Source organism: Muscardinus avellanarius, assembly GCF_963383645.1.
Source record: "Muscardinus avellanarius genome assembly, chromosome: 20".
In the NCBI taxonomy this organism is placed as follows: domain Eukaryota; kingdom Metazoa; phylum Chordata; class Mammalia; order Rodentia; family Gliridae; genus Muscardinus; species Muscardinus avellanarius.
In genome coordinates, this window is record NC_137806.1 from 33,268,258 (window position 1) to 33,285,229 (window position 16,972).

The window sequence follows — 16,972 nt, forward strand, 5'->3', positions numbered from 1 at the left end:
AAGCTGTATACTTAAAAACAGTGACTTAAATTTCAGAATTTTATGATGAGATCACAAAACTACTTATATCAAGTCAAATTCCCACACTGAAATCAATTGTTCTAGTCTTTGCCTGCTCATTGAGTATGCAGCCTACTTCCTGACATCTGTAGGAGAGTTTGGGTATTTTTTTTATTATTATTTTTCTTTTTGTAATATGCCTTTTTTGGTTCATTATAGTCTCACATAATGTAAATCATGTTGACAGTGACATACATGCACACAGTACTTGGTGCTCCTCGAGTTTGAGTACTTCTACAAAGCATTCATAATTTGTGTATTACCCCAAAATAGTCATTATTTTATTTTTTCTCTCTGCATCTACTGCATGCAGTTAAAAACTCTATGAAGTTTCCATAAAATCTTAAGTTTCCTGTATTTCCTGCATCCCATTTTGAATAACAGAGCTATATCCCCACCTCCACCCCAGCTGCGTCCCCAGTCCTTTTGTTTTATTGCTGAGCTGGCTGTGAACCTGCCATCCTCCTGTCTCACTCTCTCAAGTACTGGGGTTACAGGCCTGGGACAACACACCCAGCAGGATATGGATTTTCTTTCCTTTTATTATGGATTCCAGGAGTTTCTGGTGCATGGTTTTTAGATATAAGACAAGGCAAAGTCTACTTCAGTCTCTTTTTTTACTTTGAAATAAAGATCTTCCTACTTTCCTGGACATGAATTGCGGCTCCATGTTGCTGCTTCTCCCTTTCATGGTCCAGTTCATTATTAATTTCAACAAAATTATATCAAAAATAAGCTGGACATGGTGGCACATGCTTTGAGACAGGAGAATCACGGGTTGGTGACCAGCCTCAGAAACTTTTGTGAGGCCCTCTGCAACTTAGTGAGACCCTGTTATAAAATAAAGAATAAAAAGTAGAGCTGGGGTTATATATGGCTTGGAGGTACAATGCCTCTGGGTTCAATCCCCAGTACCACACTGAGCTGTTTGTTTGGTTTTGTATTTTAATCATTTTTTGGTGCCTGTCAATCTTTTAATAGGTAATGAATCATCTAGAGAGAAAATCAATTTCCTTGCCCCCTCCTCTAATGGTTTTCATTCATCTTTATTCTAGTATCTTTGAAACTAGAAACTTCTATCTTTAAGAAAGTTGTGTTTTAGCCTTCCATGGAGAAAAGTTTATCTTAAAAATTTGAACGTATTCTTAAACTAATTGGTTTAAAAAGCAAGCAGTTGGAAGTAATAATTTTTGATGAGTTTATGTTCTTACCCACAGACATTAGACCAGCTCCCACTCACCAACCCTGAGCATTTTGGCACTCCAGTCATAGGAAAGAAAACAAATAGAGGAAGAAGATCTAATCATATGTAAGTCCATTTTAATGACTGTTAGTTGAGCCTGGATTCATTTCTTCTAGTATTGTTTCAAGAGGTCTTATTTTTAAATTGTAATTTGCAAAATGCTAATGGACTCGAATAGTAATTTGAAATCAGTAGTCCTTTCAGAGTCCTCACCGTGGATGATGGAGCGCGTCCCTTGCACCGCAGACCTTAATGGCTGTTCTTTACTTCTGCTTTCTTCCGCATGTTTCTGGATGCTGTGTTCAGAATGCAGCCGTTGATACTTCCTGTCGGCTCTTTTCTGTCATGCCTGTTCAAACCGTTTATTTTTGTCTCCATCGCCTCCCTCCCGTGCCACTCTCTTGCCCATTCTTAATTCTCCACCGGAGCTGCCTCTGTGTGAACCGTCTGTCGTCTCTGTTCTGTGCTCAAACCTGACATGCCTTTCTCTCTCCTGAGCCCCGTAGCGTCTTCGCACTTAGGAAAGTTCATACGTAAGGTACTCCCCTTTTTGTCATTCCGGTGTTTGTTTTCCCTTCTTAGTAGTAACCACCAGAAAAAGAGCTAAGGGGGCTCAGACAGCCTCCATGGCGAAGGACATTGGAGCGGATGGGACAGGGGTTTACTTTTAACGTTTTCTTAGTGTTATTTAAAAATAATTCTGAATGTTTTAATTGGATTTAAAAGTATCTTGTGAAAGTATATATTAAATAATAAGTTGATTTATTAAAAACATTAGTATAAGTGAATGCTTTCATTCAATGTATAGGATCAGAAAGCCTAATTGTATCTGACCTTTGGAGATAGTTGGGTAAGCGTTATCTCATATTTCAGCCTTACAGCAACCCACGGGGATGGGCATTATTATTATTATTATTATTATTATTTTTTAATTGGGTTTTTTTTTGGTACTGGGGATGGAACGCAGAGACATTTTACCTCTGAGCTACACCCTCAGCCCTATTTTTTATTCTTTATTTTGAAACAGGGTCTCACTAAGGGGTTGACACTGTCCACCAACTGAGAGCCTCCCGTTTCAGCCTCCCAAACACTGGGATTACAAGTGTGTGCTAACATGCATGGGGTTATTTTTATATTTAGTGTTGTTGTTGTTTTGTGGTATTGGGGATGGAACCCAGGGACATTCTACCTCCGAGCAACACTCTCAGCCCTGTTTTTTATTCTTTATTTTGAAACAGGGTCTCACTGAGTTGCAAAGCACCTCATTAAGTAGCTGAGGCAGCCAGAGAACTGAGAACTTCCTGTCTCAGCCTCACAAATGCTGGGATTACAAGGGTGTATCGCCACACCCAACTATTTTTATCTTACTTAAAATTCGGGAGCTGGGCCTGGGCGTGGTGGCCACGCTTGGGAGGCTGAGACAGGAGGATCATACAGGTTCGAAGCCAGCCTCAGCTACTTAGTGAGGCTCTCAGCAACTTAGTGAGACCCTGTTTCCAAATAAAATATAAAATAGGTCTAGGAGTATATCCTGGAAGTAGAAGACCCCCTGGGTTCCACCCCCAGTACCACAAAAACAAATAAATAAATAAAATTAGGGAAATGGATCTGGGACATGCTAACTAGTCCAAGGAGCACAGGAGGGAAGAAGCAGGGCTTGATTCGCACATTCTCTCGAGGCCCCCTGTCAACTGCTAGCACTGCCTTGCTTGGGTCTCCTAATTAGAGTTAACAGTAAGTGTATACTCATTTGAATTGGAAATTAGAAGGCTTAATTATTGAATTGTAAAAATACTTAATGCTACTCACTTTCCTTTTTATACCTGATTCGAGTAATGCATTGTTCTCTTCCTTAATTGTTTAAATCTTTTAGGGAATATTTCTGTTAATGATCTGGTGACTCATGTCTGACTTGTGCCTTAGCTTGCTGGTGACTTGAGTATAATTAGGACACTCAGATTGTAGATATTGTTTATTCTTCTGATCTGACATTTAAAAATTGAGTGTCCTGAGACAGGATGATCAAAGCCAGCCTCAGCTATGTAGTGAGGCTCTCTGCAACGTATGGAGACCCTGTTTCCAAATAAAATATAAAATAGGTCTGGGAGTATAGCCCAGAGGTCGAAAGCCCCTGGGTTCCACCCCCGGTACCACCAAAAAAAAAAAAAAAAAATTGAGTGTCTTAGCCAGAAAGGAAAATGAATGAAACTGTATAATGGAATATGAGTAACAAAGACCTCTACTGTGAGTATTAGTGGTCACTGTGGTCTTGTCACTAAATTATGGAGGGCCTCACCAAGTAGCTGAGGCTGTCGGTGAACCACAGTCCTCCAGTCTCAGTCTCCCGAATGATGGGATTACAAGCGTGCGCCACAATGCCCGGCTTTGCTCCTGTATTCATTTATTTATTCATTTATTTATTTATTCATTTTTTGTGGGTTTGGGGATGGAACCCAGGGGCATTCCACCTCCGAGCTACTCCCCTACCCCGCCCTATTTTTTATTCTTTATTTTGAAATAGGGTCTACGTTGCAGAGGGTAGCTGAGGCTGTCTGCCAACCGTGACCCTCCCGAGTCAGCCTCCGGAATGCTGTGATAACAAGCCTGCTCCACCACACCCGGCTGCTCCTTTATTTTAAAAAGAGAATTTGACTGGAGTTCCTTTCCTTAATTATTCACTCATTTATTTATTTACTTATTACTTATTTATTTAGTGCTCTTAGGATTGAACTGAAAAGCATTCTATCTTTGACCTGCATCTCCAGTCCTTTTTATTTAAAAACATTTTGAAACATGGTTATGTTACATTATTGCATCCTGGCCTCTAACCTGTGATCATCAGGTCTCAGCCTCTCAAGTACTAGGATTACAGGTGTGCACCACCATGTACACCTAAAATTCTTTTTTTCTTAAATGCATATGTCCATATAGTCCATATGTTGCAATTTGTAAGACCATGTGTGTTTTCAGTCTTCCTGGACTAACTATAGCTTTTTAAGATTAATCTCTGAAATGTCAGTTCACTGTTGCATTGGCATCTGATCTTTTGCTGTTCTTTGTCTGGCATCTTTGTCTCATATCTTACCTGAAGTTATTTGTTTGTTCTTTTTTTTCCTCCCCTCCCCTCCCCTCCCCTCCCCTCCCCTCCCCTCCCCTCCCCTTCCTCTTACTTTCCTGCTGGAGATTGAACCCATAGGCAAGCTACCTCCAAGCTATACCCCAGCCTAATTTTATTTCTTACTTAGAAACAGGATCTCAGTAGGTTGCTGAGAGCCTTGCCTCGTTTTCAAGACTGGCTTTGAGCCTGTGATCCTCCTGCCTCAGACTCCCGAGTACTAGGAGTACAAGCGTCGGCCATAATGCTCTGCAGTGTGAAGTTGTTCTTTTTTGATGTACTACTAATTTATGATTATTAGTGATGTGTGATCAGCTTTAAGGGATTAGTTGTTAATATTATGATAATAATTAGCTTTATTTCTAGTGACATCATTAGATTTTCTTTTTAAAAGGCAGTGCATTATTTTGTTGTGCTTTGTAAATTAATACCTAGTCACCAAGAAAAGAGCTATGTCAACAGTGAATGAAAAAGAGTTAGGCCAGAGCCATGGTGAATGCTTTTAGTTCCAATACTTGAGAGGCTGAGACACGTAGATTGCAGGCTTGAGGCCAGTCTCAGCAATTTAGTGAGATCTTTCTTCAAAAAGAAAAAAAGGATGCGTTCTGGTGTGTAGCTCAGAGGTAGAATGCCCTTGGCCCCAAGCCCCAGTGCCCAAGAAAGGGAAAACTTAAGAGAGCAGGAGGTTGGAGGAGCACTACAGTGGTGACTGGAGGAGGCTCGGAGGAGGGTGTTTCCTGTGTCTGGGGGAGCAGAGAATGAGGTGAGATGGTGGCAAGAGTGAGGTTAGGGCTTTTGTTGTTCTTTGTTGTCTTTACAATGAGTGAAATAAACAGCATGCGGAGGGCAATAGTAGTATGCTGACTAGACTGGGTCTAGTAGAGGCAGAAAAATAGACAGGAGAGCCAGAGAGCGAGGCCGATTGTGGTGGGAACTGCTGTTGAGCTGCCATGGAGAGGCGAGGAGGGGAGGCCTTCGCTGTTGGGACGGTTCTAGAACAGAGCACAAAGGTTTAATGTGGAAGTCAGTGGATGTTAATCTAGAAAGCTGTTTTTCTCTTTTATAAAATGTTTTTGGCACCACGCCCATCTCTGGAGCTCTCCTAATGAAATAGGAAACAGGCTCGGTGCGGGAGGGCACACCTGTTATCCCAGTACTTGGGAGGCTGAGACTGGAGGATCCTAGGTTTGAGGATAGCATCAGCAAGTGGTGAGACTCTCACCAACTTAGTGAGACCCTGTTTCTAAGTTGAAAAATAAAATAAGGCTGAGGTGTAACTTTGAGGTAGAATGCCCTTGGGTTTAATCCACAAACAAACAAGAAACAAACAGGAATCAGAGTTAGCCTGTAATCATTAGTATCCAAGCTCTGTGTCCATATGTAAGAGTTCACAGTCTGCTAGTATAAAGGTGTTAGATCTTCCTAGTGCCCACCAGTCGTTTTCCAAGTGAAAATTGGGCTTTTGCTTTGTGGCAAACTGAAGATTTGCTTTGTTTCTACCATGAAATAATTTTTTAAGTTACTTGACTGATTGTGGAAGTCAATAGTGATGTTCCCAGTCTCTCCAAACGCTTAAGATGATATTTTTTACTTAATTTTATTTATATTGAAATATGTGACTTTCTTTCCCTCCAGAAAGAAATCGAAGGCAAATCGGAGTATGTTGGAATTCCCTAAATCACTAAATAGTTAGACCACTTGACAGTGTTTGCTGTTGTTTGTTTGATTTGGTACCGGGGAGCAAGGCCGGGGCCGTGCCTTCTAAGCACCTGCTCTACTCTGAGCATTCCAAGGACATGTTCTACTGCACCTCAAGTATGTCCAAAGCTTTAGAATAGCTTTCATCTGTCAGTTCAGTGCTTTAGTCAGTTAGCTTGGTCATTGCTAACTATCTCAAAAGCATTTCATCTTTATAGGTCACTAATGCTAGCCATTATTCTCTTTTATTTTAATAAAAGAACCTATGTTCAGTTGGTTTAGTTAGCATTTCCTCTGGCGTCTGCTTGTATTGGGTGTTGTGAGCAGTCACTTGTTAGAAGTCTTTCTTTTCTTTAGCACTGACTGTGGATCTTCTTGGAACAGAATTCAAAAGAGAAAATCTTTGTTTTATATTTTGTTTTGGTCTTTTTGATTTAGTTTTCACTTAATTCTAACATTGATGAAATAATACCTGGTTTGTGTATTTGCTTTTTCTTTTGTCACTTAAGCTTTTTGTAATTTACTAGTCCAATATTTGGTACTTTTATGCATTTTAAAATATAATATACTCTAAGATAGTCTTAAAAATAACTAAGGAAACTTCTGTATATTTTATGAATTCTTAGTTTGTGTTATTCAGTACTACAGATAATTGTGATCTCTATTGATTGCTTCTCATTATTCTAAACTCAGTTAAAGATCTGCCTCCTCTTTTTAAAAAAAATTAGCATCATACTGGGATTGTAAGATTGTTAGCTCCTTAACTCCTAAAATCTGATAGAGGAAACTGGTATATTTTAGTGTAGTACCAAGATGTTTAATATATGGCATTCAGATTTTTGAGGATTTTGGAACTGGTTAATTTTCTTCTTTTGTAGCCCTTTAATCTTTTAAAATAGCAGTAGGTAACCTGAAATATTTTAAGGAATGTGATAGGCCTTGTGGTAAAGATGGACTCTTTCTACTACTTCTTCAAATTTTAGGAAGCTGCCTAAATTAGCCATATTTTGGGTGATAGGAGATCTGATAAAAGCTCTGCGGGCCTGTGTGATATAAGTATATTCACTTTGGTATGCTTACTCTTTGTGAAGGTGAGTGGAAATATCTTACTTTCTTCTCTCTCTAGACCAGAAGAAGAGTCTTCATCCTCCTCCAGTGATGAAGATGAGGATGACAGGAAACAAACTGATGAGCTATTGGGCAAAGTTGTGTGTGTAGATTACATGAGTTTGGACAAAAAGAAAGCTCTATGGTTTCCTGCACTGGTGAGTAGCTTCGGCATAAATATTAAATATAAATATAAATATTTATATATAAAAATATAAATATAAATATAAACTATAGTTAAGTTAAACTATTTCAGTGTATGAAGAAAATATGGATTTTCTTACTAATTTTTCGTTTGTTTTTGCAATACTGGGGATGGAACCTAGGGGGCACCATACTACTGAGCTTACATCTGTAGTTTTTTTTAATTTTTTATGCTGAGACAAGGTCTCTCTAAGTTGCCCAGGGTGGCCTAGAATTTGTAATCCTTCTGCTGAGTAGCTGGATTATAGGTGTTTTTAGTAGTGTTGTTTACAGGTATAAAATGGGCTAATGCTTTTAGCATCACATAAAACTTACCTTTCGAGATTGTAAGTACAATGAACTCTTGATGACATTTGAGAATGGGAAAGTCTTGGCAATCTTAGAAGCTAGTTGGATGAGGACTGATTGTGCTAGTCTCACTAGGGTAGGAAATTCATAATGTCAGCTTGTAAAACTTTTAGATCCACCATGAAGTCTAGACTGCCCCAAAACAGACACTTAACTGGACTTGATGGTGCACACTTGTTGTCCAGGTATTAGGAGGCCAAGACAGGAGGGTTTTAGGTGTGACCCAGCTTTAGCAACTTTGTAAGACACAGAATAAAAATTTAAAGAGCTGGGGATATAGCTATGAGGTAGAATGCCCTGGGTTCATATCCCAGTACTGTCTGCCCTTCCCCAACAATGGAATAAAACAACAATAACAAAAAGCAGGCCAGGCCCTCTTTCTTGGTTCATGTCCATTTTTTCATACTTATTTGGGCAGGGCATGTGCTTCTTTAACCTTAGTCTTGCTTCATAGTGACTCCCTCCATGCCTGTGACTCTGAGGAGTGCTCAGTGCTGGTTACAGCCCCACAGTCCATGCCTTTGACACTGCCCTCCTCAGAAAAATCATGTCGTCCTCCTTTTCAGTTTTTCTTCACCAAGTGCTCCTCTTTTAACCAGCTTCTAATGTTGTAATCCAGGTTCAGGATACATCACTCTGTATTTCTTTAGGGTGATCTCATTATAGCTTCAGCTGCAAAGAGAACAAAGTAAAGTGTCTTAGGGACTAACAGGATAAAGACTTAGTTTCGGTGTCATAATTGGAGATTGAACTTACTTTTTCTCACACCACTTGACCAGAAGCTATCATAAATGTACTTTGCAAATCCTGTAGTTCGTCAGAGAAAAAAATCCTGGCTTTGGTTCATAGGCCTCAAGTTTTATAACCCTATGTTTAAGCTTTTGGCTCCCAGGTTTCTATTTTAGGGTTCTAGATTTGGGCTGAGCTACAGGCTTGTGTATGTGTCTGTTCATTATCTCCATCTGGGTGTTTTTAGCCACCTCCAGACTTAAGCCCAGACTCCTTTTAGATTCTCCTCCCTCGTGCTCAGCTTGGCCTTCTGTCTTGTTTTTGTTTCATGTGAATGGCACTGTCATTTATACAAGACAGAAAAACGAGTGTCCTCCTCTCGCATCTTCTCCTTCCCTTGTTTCTAGAACTTGGAGTCCCTTTAATTGCCTGTGGCACCACCTTATCTCTAACCACTGTCCTTTAAAGACCCAGGTGACTGCAGCACCTAAACTCTCTTACTCCTTCCTGGTCCAGTTTCATGACAGCAGCCAACAGCAGTTTTTTTCAAAGGCAGTTCTTTTATGCTACACTCTTGCTTTAGACCTTTGTTGTAAATATTTTAGTTTTTTTCCCAAGATGCAACATGGGCAACACGGCTCAGGAGTTCTGAACTTTGTCCTTAGCCACGATGCAGCTCTCTACCTCTTTTCTCTTCCTGTCTAGAGCTCAGTGTAGGGCTTCATCTTGCTTTCAATGCCATGCCCATGCCAAACCTAGTCCGGATTACCTCGAGTGCCGCGAGGATGTAGGGCATCATTTCAGAGGCACGTGTGCCTTCATCAAGCTGCCTTTTAAACTTAAAGCACAAAACTATTTTTAAAAAGGATTTAAATAGCAGATACTTATGTAACTGTCTGGGAATGTGCTTTTAATTATAATAGTTTTACTTTTTTTTTTTAAGGTGGTTTGTCCTGATTGTAGTGACGAGATTGCTGTAAAGAAAGACAATATTCTTGTTCGATCTTTCAAAGATGGCAAATTGTAAGTATCATTCTCTTGGCTTGAAAAACTTGTCTATAAATATATGCTGTTTTTTTCCAAATTGGGATTAAATGATGCGGTAGTTCCTGCAGCGACCTTAGAGTTGTATCTTTCAGCATGTCGGATGATTCAGGGAGAGCCGTCACTCGTGCTCTGCTCAGGCGGTGTGGTCTGCGCTGCTTCTCCACTCAGTGTGCTCTTTTCTGAACTAGACTCTCAGTGTTGTCTTATTTGCCAACCTTTGTCTGTATAATAATTGGCAGTTAATTGATGACTTACTGATATTTTATTAGGTTTCCTTTTTGACTTTCTAATATTGTAGTTAAGTGCAATGGTTGTAGTGATACCTAATAAATGTTGGGGTTATATTTGACTTTTGTAGTTGTCTGAGGATTGAAATGAATTGCTGTAGAAATATGTTACATGCTAAGGAAGTTACTTTTATATAAAATGATGTTTAGAGCTTAGTTGTTTATTTCTTTTTTTTTTTTTTTCTGTAAGAATCACCTAATCTGGATATGATGATACATAGTAAAAAGCCTGTAATCATAGAACTTGGAAGATTGAGACAGGAAAGTCACAGGTTCGAGGCTAGTGCACAGTAACTTTGTGAAACCCTGTTTGAAAAATAAAAAATGAAACAGGGCTAGGAGAATTTGAAGGTAGAATTACCCCAGGTTCAATCCCTAGTACCACAAAAGAAATAAATCTGTGAAATCAACTTTAACAAAATTGAGAATTTGAGAGAAATTTGAACACTGGCTTTTTTTCCCCCCCTGGTGATACTAGGGAAGGAACCCAGAGGCATTCTACCTCTGGGCGATATCCCAGTCCTGTTTTTTTTGTTTAGAAACGGGGTCTGGCTAGGTTGAGTCTTACTACTTGCTGAGGCTGCCCTCTAACCTGTAATCTTCCTGTCAGCCTCCCAAGTATTGAGATTACAGGTATGTGACATCATGCCCAGTTTGGCTTGATGATTTTAAGAAGTTACTGTTGGGGCCTAGGGAAAGTGGAAGATGTTAGTTAGTTACAAATTTAGAACCCGGCATGGTGGGACATGCTTGTAATCCTAGAGCTTGGGAGGCTGAGACAGGAGGATCACGCAGGTTTGAAGCCAGCCTCAGCTTCTTAGTGAGGCTCTCAGCAACTTAGTGCGACCCTGTTTCCAAATAAAGTATAAAATGGGTCTGGGAGTATAGCCCGGAGGTAGAAAAGTCCCTGGGTTCCACCCCCAGTACTACAAAAGAGAGAGAGAGACAGACAGACGGACGGACGGACGGACGGACAGACAAACAGACAGACAGACACAGACAAACTTAAGAGTTATAAGTTCAGAAGGTTCTCAGCTGATAGAACATACCTTACATGTTCTCTATTGGAAGATAACTGAGGCTGTAGATATTAACTAACTTGATTGTGGTAATCATTTCACAACCCATATATGTATGAAAACATTACTTACACACTGGAAACATGAACAGTTTTGTTAGTTATACCCCAGTAGAGCTGGAAAAAAAAAAAAAAGGATCGTGTATCTTAATTTTCAGATATATAGTAATGATATGTCTCCATTTGAGGGGGTACTTGGGATTTTGAACCCAGGGGCATTCTACGTCTTTGCTAAACTTCAGCCCTATTTTTTATTCTGTATTTTGAAACAAGGGTTTCACTAAGTTACAGAGGGCCTCCCAAGTTGCTGAGGCTGGCCATGAACCTGTGATCCTTCTGTTTCAGTTTATTGGGATTACAAGCGTGCTCCACCACATCCAGCTTATGTGTCTCCATTTTTACAAAAGAATTTTAATCTGGGGTGGTAGCACACACCTGTAATCCCATTACTTGGAAGGCTGTGACAGGAGGATTGCAGGTTCAAGGCAAGCCCCAGCAATTTAGCTAGACTCTTTCAAAGTAAAAAGGGCTGGGAGTGAAACTTAAGAGGTAGAATGTGTAGAGAGAGAGTAATTAGAGGTAGAACACCCCTGGGTGCAATTCTGATCCCTCCAACATAAAAAGCCACAAATTAAAAAAATTTATGATGAAATAACATCAATTAAATTATATAAGGTCTGGAATTTGTTTTAAAATAATCTAATTGAGGTAGGAGGAAGTGGGTAGACATAAATGAAACAGTGACTCTGAGTCTATGATTGGGTAGTTTGTTAACAGATACATGAAAGTATATTGAGAAATTAATTTCATCTCATTTTATTTTATTTGGCCCTGGGTATGGAACTCAGGGTTTTCTACTCTCACGCTGTACCCCCAGTTCTTTTTCATTTTGAGAAAGGATCTTGCTAGGTGCCCACGGTCTCAATGAGCTGGGGTGGCAGCACATGCTTGTTATCTCAGTAGTTGGGAGGCTGAGACAGGAGGATCGCAGGTTTGCAGCAAACCGAGATTTCAAAATAAAAATATAAAACGGGGCTGGAAGTAGAGCTTAGAGGTAGAATGCCCCCTTGAGTTCAATCTCCAGTACCACCAATGTCTTTCTAAGTTAGTGGGGTTGACTTCCTACCTTAATCCTGTCTCACTATCCCAGGTATGGGAATTACATGCATGTACCACCAGCCTGTCGACTTTTTATTTTTTGTACTGGATTCATGTATTTTATCAAGTAAATAGTATTATTTTGCTGTGAACAGTTTTCAGGTGTTTTTTTTTATGGTCAGAGGACTCTGATATTTGGAATTATTGCTGTGTTTATAAGAGATCTCTCAGGGCAAAATGTTTCCTTAGATGGCGACTTATTTATTATCCTGCCCAGTGTATTTGGAGCTTTCAGTCTTGTGTAGTCACTTCATTGTAACTTTATATTTCTGTATTTGTAGTATTTTTGTGGCAACTAATAGATTTCTTGATCTCTCTCTCTCTCTTTTTTTTTATTCTAACTAAATGACATAGTACTTCAGTGCCAAGAAAAGATGTCCAGGAAATTAATAGTGACACTGCACCCAAGCCTGATGCTATATTAAAGCAAGGTAAGAGTAATCCTAAAATAAATTACAAGTAATTTTAAAACTACTGAAGTGTTTTTAAAGATATGCAAGTTCTGGGTTATAATTTCCAACTTATTTTATCGGATCTGTTGATTTCACTGGAATATTTGTAGAATTGAAAACTTGGGACTTACTGGGTTAAATAATCTTTTGCCCATGAAATTTTTTCTATAATTATCTCCTGCTGGGCGTCGAGGTGTATGCCTGTAATCCCTGTACTTGGGAGGCTGAGACAGGAAGATCGCAGGTTCGAGAACAGGCTCAGAAAGCAGTGAGACTCTCATCAACCTAGCGAGACCCTGTTTCCAAATAAGAAATAAAATTGGGCTGGGGGTGTAGCTCAAAGGTAGAATGTCTCTAGGTTCACTCCCCAGTAAAACACACACACACACACACACACACACGGTAATCTTTCATTTGGTTTTGTGTGATTCATACTTTCAAGATCTATGTGTCTTTTGGTATATAGGGTTTTTCTCTCTTTTTTAAGCTTCTAGTTAGGGACAGTGGGAAAGAAAAGAGAAGTGAGAAAAAACTGTATCTTTAGCTGTTGTGATAGCTTGACTTTTGTCTTGTAAACAATATACTAGTTTCTGGGGCTGAAACAGGACTTAAGGTAATTTTGATTTGTTGTCTTTTGCCTGTGAATATACATCCCTATCCTAAGGTTTCACTAGCTCTGTTTGATTGAGGAAGATGCTATCATCACATTCACTGATTGGTTTTTGGCATTGTGAATAGTTGGTTATGTTTGTCCTTATCTATTAAATCCAGTAATGTGCTGTGTAGACAACCTGAGAGTCACTAAGATGTTGTGACTTATCATTTTTCTTCATATGTTTTAAAGGAGAATTATTGTGTCTAATTTTAGTTTAAATTTAGATTTAACTAAAAATGTAGAGAACATATTTGTGGTCAGTTTTTACGCATTTTGTGTTTTATTACAATGGCATGTGCATGGTATATAGTACTACTTAATTTTTGGATAAAATATTAAATGGTTATTTTTGTTAAAGTTGATTTTAGTAGACAAGCTTAATTTCTTTGTGTGTTTGGGTGGGTGGTATTTGGGATGGAACCCAGGGGCATTCTCCCTCAGGGCCACACTCCCAGACCTATTTTATATTTTATTTGGAAACAGGGCCTCATTAAGTAGCTCAGGCTGGCTTTGAACCTGCAGGATCCTCCTGTCTCAGCCTCCCAAGTACTGGGATTACAGGCGTGTGCTGCCACGCCCAGCTAACGAGCTTAATTTCTGTGTGAAATCTGCTCTTTTCCTGTTGTGTTTATTTGAATCTAATAAGCCTTTCATGGCAGCAGCTTTGCCACCCCTGGCATAGACCCTGCATGCTTTGAATGAATAGGGCTAAATCAGTTGCTGCCTCAGAGTCTGGTAGCTCCGTGCTCAGAACACAGCAGGCACTGGGTGAACGGCAGTGGCAGCAGCAACACATGTAGGTTTTGTTTTGTTTTGTTTTGTTTTTTGCTTAATCTTAACATTTTTAGACTATTCAGTTGTTGTAATTCCTTCAGTTCACATATTTTATGGTCTCTTTGAAGCCTTTGATCAGGCACTTGAATTTCACAAAAGTAGAACTATTCCTGCTAACTGGAAGACGGAATTGAAAGAAGACAGCTCTAGCAGTGAAGCAGAGGAGGAAGAGGAGGAGGAAGATGATGAAAAAGAAAAAGAGGATAATAGCAGCGAAGAAGAGGTAATGAATGCCTTTTAAAAGTATAAAAACCAGCTGGTTAGACTTAGCACAGTCAATTAAAATTAGTTTTAATTTTAGTATTATAAATATTTCTAAATAAAGTTATGTTTGTAATATTTATCATCATGAAGTTGGTTGTTTACCTTAAAATGGAAATCTGATCTTTTGGAATAACCTATGTTAAGCATGGATAATGTGTTGATTTACTGTCTTAATCTTGCTGTGCTTTTGGTCTATTGGGTGGTAAGGAAGTACTCACCTAGTCCTCTGACATGCTTTTCATCACCGTGTTCCCAGGACAGAATCGCTTCGTGTGGTGTAAGTCTATATGTTTACTGAAATGACCAGCAAAGTATAAAATATATTCTCCATCTACCATTAACAAAGTGAGCAGAAGCCCAGTGCCACGGCACACGCTGTAATCCCACTATTTGGGAGCCTGAGATAAGATGATGGCAGGTTCAAATTCAGGGTGCAGTAACTTAGTAAAACCCTGTTTTCAAGTAAAGTGGAGCTGAGAGTATATATCAATGTAAAAAGCCTCTTAGTTAAATCCCTAATAAAGATTAATGTTTCTCTAATTTAAAGAATCTTAAATACTTTTATCTAATACATTGGGCCCAGGGGCTAGAGTTCTGGATTTCATTATAACCTGTGCTTTAAGTCTAGTAGTGACAGACCCTTTTTAATGGCTTGCTTAAGAGCTTTATAAAAAAGTTATTGAATGATTGATGCTACTATTTTTGACCATGAAGTGAATTATTATATTCAGAAAATTAAGGTTATTTCTTGTTAATTTGTAAGTTTTTGGTAAGTTATGAAGTTTTCCCACTTATGTATAGAAAACTATCAATGAACCAGGATTGTTTTTTAAGTTATATTCTAGATCTGTGACAATGGATAGTGTAAAAGTATTTCTGCTTCAATCAATTTCTTGACAGCTTAGTATTTAAAACCCTAAAATGAGCAGTTAATCTTGCTTAAAACTTCTTACCTGGCTTTACTATAAAACCTTGTTCATGGTGCAAGCCCTGGCGCTTCCCCATCACTTCTCTTGGTTCCCCTTTGGATTTTACAAACTCAGTCCAGTTACCTTGCTGTTCCCCTCTGCCCTCTGGGGCCTGTGCCACACCTCTCTTCCCTTCCTTCAGCCAGCAGGACACTCCTGTGCGGTTTCCAAAAGCCACCTCCGGATTGGTCTCTGAAGGGCCTCGTCCCCATCCTTCCCTTCAGGAAAGTTATTCCCCATCACTTGGTCTAAAGAGTGCTTTTCCTTGCATGGTCCTCGTCACTTAGACGTGTACCTACTTCATACACACAGGTGTCTTGCCTCTTCTCCTCCACGGTCTCCAGTGAACTCCTCAAGGACGGGAGGGGCCTGTGCGCTGTCATCGTGTGCTCCTTGTCTGCAGTCTGTCATGCATAGCATTAACAGATGAATAGTGAATATTGGCTAACAAACCTTTTGCTGATTATATTGTGTTCTTCAGTGATTACAAAAGCAGACCTGATCTGTAGTTTAAGCATCTTCTTAAATGCTTTTGGAATAAGAACAAGTTTGCTAGTTTACTTAATTCAGATGCCATACATTTAAGATAATATTTCTTAGATTTGACTTTTACTACGCAAACCAAACCCAGCGTATGTGGACTATGTTTAAATTGAGAAATACAGATTCACCATAATTAAGTTAAAGGTTCTCACTTTTTATTCTTTGCCCAACTAGTAACTTAGAGTTTATCAACAGGTTTTTTTAATTTCTATTTTAAAATTAGCCTTCCTTTACTATAGTAGTTTTAAAATAAAAGGGCAAATTTCACTAGAACAATGGCATTAGGCACATGATTTTCTAAGTTAAAAATGTTTTGTTAAATTTACATTATCAATTGACTATCCTAACTCTTACTGTTATTGAACTATGTATAGTGTAGCCAGAGTAACTGCAGCCTGCCTCTAGTTTGCAGTTACTTTTCCTGCAGTCACTCCTAGTCATGTTCTGTAATGACGGCTCCACGTGGGGCTTGTCTTTCTTTTGTGGACTCAGCACCGAGGAGAGCGCCCACACTGACGGGCGCCCGTCTAAAACGCTTGTTGAGTGCTGAGCGTCATTGCGTGGGTGAGCTCGCAGTCTGCCTACTGCCCTGCTCCTTGCAGGTTGCTTCAGGACCCGCTCCCTGCTGCCACAGCCCTTGGCCACAGCAGCAAGAAGCTAGGCCCTCCCTTGTAATTGATAAATCGGGGGACACTTTTATTACTTGAAGATTTCCCTAAGTCTGAATCTTCAGGTATTGTAGATCAAGTTTGTTCCCCACTTTACAATACAGAAGCTTTAAAGTACTGTACAGTGGGGCTGCACATGATGACGGATACTTAGAGCTGATGGGACCCACACTTGTACAGTTCCTTCAGGAGCAACAAGAGAGCCAGATTGGATATTAAACCCTGACCCTGGTTCATATACTGAGAATAGGTCTTCTGGAGCCTTTGACCCTGACTTAAAGAATAGATCTCTGATAATAGTAAAGAGTTCATGAGCAATCTCACTTTTATCTTTTCTGATATGAGGCTTTACTTTTGGCATTTAACTCTTGAGATACCTTTAGGACATACTTATTCAGCATAAAATGTCCAGATGTACCTGGTTTTAACAGCTTAGTCTTAAGAAATAATTTTGTTTTGCAAAATACCTCTGAAATATTTTAATGAGTGGTAGCTTTTGGTATTGGCAAACGTT

General features: G+C 39.4%; 1 protein-coding gene across 1 annotated transcript in view; it reads left to right on the top strand.

The window, feature by feature from the left end:
- The window catches only part of ARID4B (AT-rich interaction domain 4B), a gene marked incomplete at both ends in the record, with an annotated part of 73,090 nt that overhangs the window by 11,973 nt on the left and 44,145 nt on the right, over positions 1-16,972 (top strand). The window contains 5 exons of the mRNA XM_080717231.1: positions 1,278-1,369; positions 7,243-7,381; positions 9,448-9,527; positions 12,429-12,505; positions 14,084-14,238. Of these exons, the coding sequence (XP_080573357.1) occupies positions 1,278-1,369; positions 7,243-7,381; positions 9,448-9,527; positions 12,429-12,505; positions 14,084-14,238 (543 nt within the window). The remainder of the gene's footprint in view (positions 1-1,277; positions 1,370-7,242; positions 7,382-9,447; positions 9,528-12,428; positions 12,506-14,083; positions 14,239-16,972) is intronic.